We start from the raw sequence: 10875 nt of genomic DNA on the forward strand, positions 1-10875 counted from the left end.
TGAGCTAATAAAGTTTTAGGCAGAATACATAAGTGAAAATATTTATTCAGAAATTAAAAAATGAGAAAGGTTTATAATAAACTTACTAAGTAGGTGTAAATTTTTCAAGCGATCGAGTTGTAAAGTGAAGAAAACATTTTGGGTCTGACTTAACATTGTAATTTACTGCTGAGAAATAAACCACCATTTAAAACAAAGCAAGTTACGAGCAAGAAAAACAAGAAATATCCACGAAATCGAATATTTGCAGCTTACATTTGTATATCAAGAGGCCAGAGCACATAAATATTTCAGAAACAAGGAAGGCTATGTTGGGTTTACGACTGTACAGGCATCAATCTTGATAGAAACAGATTTATAAATAAGGAAGGACTGGTCAGGCTGATGTATCTGGAAGTTACAGGTGGTATTAAAGAACTGTTTTAGTTTCGCTCTTAAGTTTAATAACTAATCATTTATATGTGAGCAAACTGAATTACACTATTACCTTAAATTCAACTATCACTTTTGGAAGTTTCATTTCTCAGTCCTCATACTAAAACAATATCCGTTACCGGTAGGCTACATAAGACAAAGCCCTAAAACCGAGACTGTCTCGGCTTAACGTAGGGAAAGCCTACCTTAAACGTTAACTACAAATTTCAAGTTTGTGAATTTCAGTCAGATGACATTACCAGTAAGCAACCGAAAAAATTGTCAAACTTTATCCTTCTAGCTCAGTGGTTCCGCCCTTTTATCTTGCTGCACACGGACTCCAGACATAAGACCGAAATAAGAACAACACCAACGTCAGAATAAAACACAATTCGAAATAAGACCTAAAAGGTCAGAATGAGGCCTAAACAACACTTTAACTATCCCCAAACCCCACCCCTAAGTACATTACTAACTCCCCTAATAATTTCAACATCAACCCATTTTCTAACCCCACCCATTACCGTACCCACCAATATATCCAAACAGGACCAAAAATTTGGTGCCAAACAGCGGTGCCCTGACAGCGCCGGTCAGACTAGTCACTAGGGCGTCCAAACGTAGTCACCAAAAGAGCCAGACCGATAGTCCCCGATCGTCCCATAGGCCTACCCTCTACTGACAGGTTCGGGGATTTTTAGGCCTTCTTTCGTTCAATTTAGTCCTTATTCCGATGAATTTAGGCCTTGTTCCGATGAAATTAGGCCTTATTCCGATGGCTTATTTAGACGATTTTGTCCTTATGCTTCACTGGATATTACTGCGTATTTGGCTGTGTAATGTCGTTGGTCTTAATACCATGGTTTTATAGATTTTTCTGATTTAGGTAGTGTTGTTTTTTAGGTCTTATTGTGTATTCCCCTGCACACCTTTTAAATCACCAAACAATTCTCGCACCACTTCTAGAATTGCTTGAATATTAAAACCGTTGTAATTTTAGTTTTATACAAGTAACTGATACACAGTAACGCCCAAAAAAAATGTAAATTAGTTTTACCAAAATGTGAATTAGTTTTACATTTAACTAAGAAAGGAATTAAATTACAGTAATACATTTTCTGTGCCTGATTCAGCATCCCCTCACCCCCGTGAAACAGTTCTCGCACCCCTGGTTAAGAATACCTGCTCTAGCTCATTAAATGCATCAAGCATTTCATTAACACCTTAGTTAGTTGGTTAAATTACAAAAAACAATAGTAGGACAAGGATATATTTAAACATTGCAGGCGGATTAACGAAAAAACTTTGGCACTATAAAAATATATTTTCCTGACTGAGTGAGCCGTGAAATCAAAAATAAGGATTAATTGTATACCAGGGGTTTAACACTTAATCCACCAGGCACCTGACGCTAATTTAGACTAGGTTTCAGTCGCCTTGCAAAGTCATGTCACATTATTTATTTTATATAGAATTTTACTTTGACTCACATGTTCGTGATCAAAAAATACAAAAGTAGAAAATGTCTCTTCTATATACTTTTTTTAATAGAGTTTTACCAACCTAATTCACTTTTAGCATTTTAGGTTTGATTTGCCTAGCAACGAAACTAGGGTCTTAAACTCAATAACTCGACAGGATGACACAATCATAGAATACTTACATTTTTTACAAATGTATTTTTCAAATATTTTTTGTAACTTAAATTAATTTAGTGTAAAAATATATTATTTTAAAATTAAAAATAAATTTTAATTTGGCGAGATAATCTTCACTTAACTAAAGTACCTACAAGCAACAAACCTTATATTTCAGGAAGTTGTTTTTTCGTCGACATTATGTAATATTGGATAAATAAAATTATAAACTTTTTTGTATTTTTACGTTGCAGGTGGAACAAGAAACTCGATTGACGATTATTTTGATTCAAATAGTAAGACTGAAGTGTTTTTTCGTTATTTTATTAAACAATTGTAGTGCTTTTAATAATAATTTATTTTACTCTTATTTGGAACTCAATCATTTTTTCATTCTTATGTTATCTAGACCCCTATAGTTTACTGATGTAAAAACTAAGTTATAAATATAGGTTTACTAATGTAAGAAAATAAACTAATTCGTATTAAACATTTCATTCAAAGCCAAATAAACAAACACAGAATTTTCCTTCAAATAATTTTATTCAAGAAAGGAAAACTGCACTTCCGCTCATCCGAAAATACGTGACCACTGTGAAGGAGGAAAACTTTCTTCGAGCAAATCGCGTCGCGGGTGACCTTCAGCAAATCGCCCAAGGTCAAACGACAACGGAAGATTTTCGACAACTTGGAATTAAACTGAAAGAAGAGAAGAAATATTTGGAATCCATTTTGGTTTTTCAAATATCTTCAATTATTTCCGCAAATGACCGGGATCCTGAGAAAGCAGTTAGGGGTGGTCTGGGTTGTGCTGGGGAGTTGATGTTGACAAACATAAAGATGATTGAAAGTGACGTCACAATGAAGTCCATTGTGCGCGATCACGTGCTTCCACTGATGCGCGACATTCGACTCCAGATTGATGAAATTGAAAACGTCGGCGAGAAGTTCCGGGTTTTAAACTTGGTTTGGTGTTTGCATTACATCGGAATGAGCGAAGGTTTAATCGATAATCAAGAAAGTCGGGAGCGAAGTTTAAAAAAAGCAATTTCTTTAATGGAAACAACTTTCGGCGTCGAAGCTTCAAAGCATCAAGTTTACGCTGCTTGTTTACACAACCTCGGTGTTGTGTGTTCGCAAACCTCGCGGATCACTGATGCGGTGAAATATTTCGAACGAGCTCTGGAAGCAAAAAAGAAAGCCGAGGATTATCCAAGTGAAGAAAAAAAGAAGGAATCGATTGAAAGAACTGAAAACAATTTGAGAAGAAACAAAGAAAAATTTGGAAAGTAAACAATCGAGTCGAAGCGAGGAATGAAAACAAAAAACATTTGGCGACAATTTTGTAAATATAGTCGATTAAAATTTGTCGATGTGTGATCTTAAAATATAAATATTGTTTATTTACAAATTAATAAATATTTGGGGAAACTTATTTGATTTTTGCAAGCAAATATTTTCCAGGTTAGAAAATTAAAAAAGGCAGAATATTTAGTTTTTAGCAGTTTAAAGATAAAAACTTACATTTTCTAGGTTCAACTTTTTCTTGTTTGTGTCTCTTGATCTGAAAAATAAAAGACAGAAAAGTATGATAACAAAAGTAGCTTCTTGTAACTGTCAAAAGGCACAAAAATGAGAATTTCGAAAAATACAAAAAACTGTAGGAAATCAAATTGTATGTAAATATATCGGCAACTAAAAATAATGCCTAATAAAGATGACTATATATATAGGTTATGCAAATATATAAAAATATTTCAAATCGAATCACAAATGCTCCATTCACTTAAAACAAAAATGTTAGAAGTGCATTAAATTTGTCACATATCGACAACTAAAATAAACGCTTACTAAAGATATATAAATATACTTAGATATATTTTCAATCTGAATACAAAATACTTCATTATCAACACTTTAAACATAAGTATTAAAAGTGCATTACAGCTGAATACAACAGTAAAGCAAAATGAAAAACTCTAAATAACAGACAGAAAAGTATGATAACAAAAGTAGACTCTTGTAACTGTCAAAGGCTAAAAAGTAAGATTTTTTGCATAATACTAAATACTGTAGGAATTTAGCAAATTGCATGTACAGGTATCATCAACTAAAAGGAATGTTAAACAAAGATAATTATATATAGGCTATACAAATGTAATATATATATACCTCGGTCAGAACAAGCCAGGTTCGCACTAAAATATCTTTTTTTTTAAAGTGTTGTAACTTGGTTGGTTATCGTTCGGCAAATCTGTATGATGTTGAACTCCGCTGTATTCATTGAAAAACATCACTCACCAACATTCACTTTAATAAAACAAATCAATTGGTTAAATGTATGCAAACTGAGTTTAATCAAATAATAATACTGTTTTATATACAATCTTGCATTTACTTTCAAGACATATACTAGCAAGAAAAGTAGTCTGGCAAGGCTGCGAAGTTGGACTAGAGACTCTGTAAGACCACCCGAGTCTGACTCTCGAATGCTCAGTATGTAAAACTGATCAGGCTGAACACAGTAAATTGATAGGTTGGCGCATGAGTTATAAGACACCCCTATAATGAGATTGCTTTATATCCAGCCTATGTAGTTAAAAAAATTTAAATACAGGCTGTACTCCTACTCGATAGATTTAACAAATTTAGCATCACACTTACCCTTTTCTGCTAAAGTCAAACTTTTTGTTGTTTAATCAACTTCGCAACCATGCGGATAGGTGCAAATGCTTATTTTAGAATTTGACCCAAAGCCTGACATTTAAGAATTGTTCATTTAATCTAAATGAAAACAGCACAATTAATAACGTGAACAACCGATTCACACACTTTGAGAATTGAAATATTAAACCCTTTTTATATACTAGCAACTAAAACCAAAATTTTAATTAAAACAACCATGAGGACAATTACCTTAATCATAATTTTTAGTATTTGTCGAGAAAAGTTGTTACATTGGTCAAATATTGCTTTAAACAACATTTTAAAGCCATTATCTCACATATAACAATGTGCACTGACAAATCCAGATGTTAATCTAGTTTAATCACAAACAAACAGAAGTCATTATCTGTTAAAATCACATTAATTTATACACCAGTAACATGTGCATCTTATTCCTAATCAAATAGAATATAAAACAACAATGCTAGAAAAAACAAGTATATATACAGAATAATAATAATACTAAACATATTAGTCTAGAGCTCCTTACTGCTTTAAGTACAAATGCAAAGTGAAGGACAAACCATGATTTAGATAACATAAGCTAAACACAAAGTAAACTCCATGAGAGCTAGTTAAACATAGAACACTTCTTGATCTGAAAATAACAGGTAAAAAAGTATGATAATAAAAGTAGCCTCTTGTAACTGTCAAAGGCTAAAAAATAAGATTTTTTGCATAATACAAAAAACTGTAGGAATTAAATTGCATGTACACATATCGGCCACTAAAATAAATGTGAAAGAAAGATAACTATATAATTATAGGCTATGCAAATGTATTAAATATATCAGGGTTTTCCCAAACTGGATGACTGCACATATGGTCCGTGGCGATATGACATAAAATTAAAAAGTTACACATATAGCCTACGTTGTACAGCAGGGGTCGACAACCTACAGCCCGAATGTAATTTATCCGACCCGCAGCCTCTTTGACAAACTAGACATGAGTCCATTTTTTTCTATTTCTCATACTTTTTGACTATTTTAACTATGTAAGTGCGAAAAATGTTCGCGCTTTGCCTTAACGATCCTTATACATCAGGTTTGTTTACGTTATGATGCTGCCTCCTTAAAAGTAACTAAACCCGTTTTTAAGTGCGAAAACATCCGAAGCCTCCCTGATTTACAGTTGTTCCAACATAATTGTTAGTGAATATTTTGTGCGGTCCGCAGAGACCTTTTTCAGTTTGGATTTAGCCCGCGACTAGAAAAAGGTTGTCGACCTATGTTGTACAGTATGTGTACTCTTCCAAAGATAATTAAATTGCCGCAGTTATTCACAACTTATTGATTTCAAAAGCTTTTGCTGTCCAGTATCGTAAATCTTACAAATTTATGATGAATTGATGATTTAAGCAGAGGGAAGCAATCCCATCCGTCCCAATGATGTTGTCAGTTTTGTTAACATATAAAATTTGATTTTATTTATTTTTTGCTTTGTATTGCGGTCCGCCAAAACAAAGATTTACAAATAGTGGTCCGTGGTCCAAAAAAGTTTGGGAAACTCTGATATACATATATATATTTCAATCCTAATCAAAATACTCCATTCAATAAAAAAAGTAATAAAAGTGCATTGCGTCTGAATTCAACAGCAAATCAAATTTAAACATTTTAATGAAATCCAGAACACCATAATTAAAGTACCTACCTCGGGCAGAACAAGCCAAGTTCGCACAAAAATATCTTTTTTTAAAAAGTGTTGAAACTTGGTTGGTAATCTTGATTTTACTCAATTTTTTATTAGAAGAATGATTTGTGTTACATCTCCTAACATAATAGGGAGCACTTTATCAAGTCCTGAAAAAATATTGAATTTTACAACAACATGTTTTATCTCTCTTTTTCATGTTATTGAAAAACTTTACCGTTTAATTAAAAAAAAATATATATTAATGCAAATTTTATTTATAATGATACTGTTTCTCGGCATAAAAGTGAAAAAAAATGTTTCTGAAATTAATAAGGAAATAATTTGTTTGGAGACAGATACTAATGAAACATTGTCTGGAACACCAATTGTAGTAATTCCACTACCTTGCATTTAATTAGTCACTGATATCCACTCATTAGGCCGCAGTCAAACCCTTATCCCCATTCATTGGCATCATGTGTAGCATTGTTGGAAAGGTGAGATTAAGGCCTATCCCAATTTGTTGGTTAAACAGTCAGCAAATGTTTTTATCTTGTAATATTTAGCGAATATTAATATTTTTTCTAATTTTTTTATATTAATAAAATTTAGACCAGTCTTAGTGTGAGGGTAACTTTTTTTGGTGCTGGTCTAGAATCCCACCACAACGGACAGTATTTGGGTTAGGGCGCGGGAGAGCGTTTGGGTAGGCCAAGTATTATTAATAAATAATAAATGTAATAATAGTTGACCAACTCAAATGCTAACCGACACCCTAACCCAGTGGTTCTCAACCTGGGGGTCGCGAAGGGGGTCGCAAAGGGCTGTCTCGGGTGGTCGCCATGAACAATTTCATTAAGGAAATAATCATAAGAATTAGGCAATAGGAACTAACAGTTTAGCAGTTTAGAAGGAGCAAAATAACCGCCGGTCTAACATTTGTCTTTGTGCAGCTTTTGCAGCAGTGATCCTGTCGCGTTTATCACGTCACCATTACACTTTTCAATTAAGGAATCAAGCCTAGCTTCAGTCAAACTATGTCTAATAAAAATGAATGGACGCTCAAACCAGGATTGCCAGAAGGCCCAAAATTTGAACCAAAAACAATAAATTGTCCTAATTTATCTGCTGTGTCCGACGGTGGGATGAAGTAAAACCAAACATTGTGGGATGAAGTAAAACCATGGGCTCACGAGGCCTACAAACTTTGTTTATACAAACTTTAACAACGTTAATTGAAAAATTGTTCGCGCTTCGCGTGATTTTGATGCGTATTTCTGCAATAATTTTCTGCAGTACAAAAGCGTCAACTGTAGTATAGGGCGCTTTAGTTCCAAATTGAAATTAAGGCCAAGTAACAATAAAAGTTGTGCTAGGTTTACAATAGGTTACAGGCAAAGTATTTCTACTTTTCAGCGGTATCACAACATTTTAAATAGCCTTTTTCAAAACATCCACAGAATACCGGTAATAAAATTTTGGTCTTGCCGTTTTGGCGAAGAGAAATAGAATACAGACAGCTTTATTATTGCACTGCTGTTAACGACTAACCGTTTTGTAAATTTGTAAGGAATTTATAGCTGCTCACCAAGAACAGATACCTCCATTGATTACCTTTAGTCTCACACTAGGTTCATGCTAAATATTATTTGACCTAAAATGTCAATCTCTGGCAACCCTGGCTCAAACTGTAACTTTAGCTTGTTGTGCATAGCACATTTTAGCCTAATTTTGATACAATCCTAAACTAGATTTTTTCCCTTTTGATATTTGCCAATTTTAAAATGTGTTTTTTATTTACTCAGGTTTATTTATCATACACTATAATTGGGGGGTCGCGCAAGTTATCGAAAACTTAAAGGGGTTCGCGAGAACAAAAAGGTTGAGTACCACTGCCCTAACCCAAGTATTGTGCGTTAATTGAATAACTGTTTGAACGCTGTGTTAGGATTCTAGACCAGCGTCTTTTTTTCTAAATACTGTAATCTCCCGCCTAAGTCCGCACCCGTTTAAGTCCGCATCCCAGTTAAGTCCGCAAAAAATTCTCCAAAAATCTTTTATCAAAAAAAGTTTATCAAAAAGATTTTTTTTTTCAATTTTTGTAGAGTAAATATCTAATATCGAGGGCTGTTCAGCGATTTGCTTTGCTTTTAAAATCGCCAATAAAGATCGATACGAAAGACTTGCTCGGTGGATGTTATTAACTCCAAGATACAGCATAAATGTTAGCTCAGAAAATCGACCAACAGATGCTCGCACGTGTTTTATTTTACTTTCTTTTGACATCCGATATTTTTCGCAGATCGTTTTCAAATAGCTTCTCTATTTTCCCAACCTCTTGGATAGATTTTTTATATACATCGTAATTTGCAAGACTTCGCTTACTGTAGGATGACCTGGGTCACTCCATTTACTAGCGTAGGACATTAACGTCACGCATTATAGGATTTTTTTTATGGTAACTCTGATTTTAATTTATTACAAATTTGCCGCCTGTTCGCTTCAAAAGTTTCAAATAACCTAAAACAATAATTACAGTAGGCCTATTATATCTTGCTTATTTTAAGCCAGGGTGGTCCAAGGTTGACAACAGCATCGCGGGCCATAATATTCTTTGCGGACATAAAGAGCTACTTGCATGCTAGGGGCGGACAATTGATTTTAGTTTGGTCGGGGCATAAAACGTTTAAAGATGACGTCACAAAGCATCGTCAAATACATATAAGATCCATAAACTTGCTGCTCTCGTCGAACTTGTGCGCAAATAAACTCAGGTGTTTATAAGCGTGGAATGTTTTTTTAACTAGATCAATTTTGCTGAAATTGCATCAGGAAGAGTCAGGGCGTTAGCCATATATAAGCTCCATGAACTTGCTGCTCTCGTCGAACTTGTGCGCAAATAAACTCAGGTGTTTATAAGCGTGGAATGTTTTTTTTAACTAGATCAATTTTGCTGAAATTGCACCAGGAAGAGTCAGGGCGTTAGCCATTAGTCACAGTGAAAACCTGTAAAAACAGTACTTTCCAGAAGCGCGATATATTTTATCGTTTATTCACTTTCAAGTTGCAAAAATTGTCATTTATGTAGGGTCGTATTCCAGTGTTCCCCAACCTTTATTGGATTGAGGCAATCTATAGAAATTATATATAGTTTTTCGGCACCCTTGCTCGTATTTTTTGAGTGATTACCTGTAACGTTACAATAAGCAAGATTGTAACAGCACATTAACTGAGCAACAATGTTGAAAAAAATGTTTAATTATTGGGACACAAATTTTGCCTAGGTTTGGACCACCCTGTTTTAAGCTACGTTTTTGTGATCTGGCGCTTGGTAATTAAACTTTACTCGTCTTTTTAGTATGCGTCTTGACGCAGCGTTGCGTATAACACAGTTAATTAATGTCAAGTTTGGCATAAATCGCTATGCCGTGTTAAAATGTCCACTAGAACAATGGAAATTATAATTTTTAAAGACGTATGAACACGCACTAATTATTATGACTAACAAGAGTTTATTGTGCCAATAAGTAGCCTAGTCTCTTTGTGCTATCCACTGTACTGTGTGTACCCGAAAAATAACTGAAAACGTTAAGTCCGCACCTACCGGGTAAGTCCGCACAAGCCTATAAAATTCAGTTTGCGGACTTAACCGGGAGATTACTGTACTGAACAAATATGTTAATTTTGCCAATTAAATTGTAGGATGAGATAGGGCGAGATTTTGTAGGTTGGTTCGCTAGCTGCCTAGCTCTTACTACTTTTGTGTTGTATGTTTTTTATGAATTTATATGCTTCCATTAAGAAATATAAACTATTCTAGTAGGAGTTAAGTTGTCGTACTTCAACAATCAACGCTCTTTGATTTTGCATTTCATAGAACCAATTTAATTAAAAAATAGGCAAGATACCTAAAAGACTAAATCCCTATTAACCGCTCATTGTTCAAATTGGTTTAAAAACTCTTTTTATAATATTTGTCATTCAGCACACTTCTTTGTCGCTACCTAGCGGCAGGTATTTTGAATTGTATCAAGCAAACCAAACTCCTAACGTTTGTTTTACCCTCCTACATAATCTGTTTGGTTTTACAATTTATCTGTAGAGCGTTAGTTTTAACATATTCTGATCGCTTACCAACTTGTGACTTGGTAATGTCACGCCCACTTGGTTTTTAACGAAACTTTATTTGCTGAAATTAACAATAAAATTTAATATCCGAGTAAAACCAGGACCAGGCATTTTTTAACGTCGCTCTACCAACTGATCTACAAAGGCACAGATGGTAGCGAGTCAAGAAACAACCATGGCACCATTGCATGTTGCATCCTGTACCTTCAGTTTTGCTATGCTTGTAGGCCTACTTAAGGCTAATTAGGCCAAATCACTTCGTTAACAGCTTTCCAAATTAACTCATGTAGTCTACTATAAAATTTATCATTGGTCACTAGTGTATTAGGGA

The 10875-nt window shown here is 34.2% G+C and overlaps 1 protein-coding gene across 1 annotated transcript in view; it reads left to right on the plus strand.

Moving 5' to 3' along the window:
- Positions 1 to 2553, plus strand: part of LOC146162816 (receptor-interacting serine/threonine-protein kinase 1-like) — a 32747-nt gene extending 30194 nt beyond the window's left edge. The window contains exon 5 of the mRNA XM_083385308.1: positions 2306 to 2553. Coding sequence (XP_083241434.1) covers positions 2306 to 2391 — 86 coding nt within the window. The 3' untranslated portion in view covers positions 2392 to 2553. The remainder of the gene's footprint in view (positions 1 to 2305) is intronic.
- The last annotated feature ends 8322 nt before the right edge of the window (positions 2554 to 10875 follow it).

This window comes from Ascidiella aspersa, chromosome 3 (assembly GCF_963924565.1).
Source record: "Ascidiella aspersa chromosome 3, kaAscAspe10.2, whole genome shotgun sequence".
NCBI lineage: Eukaryota > Metazoa > Chordata > Ascidiacea > Phlebobranchia > Ascidiidae > Ascidiella > Ascidiella aspersa.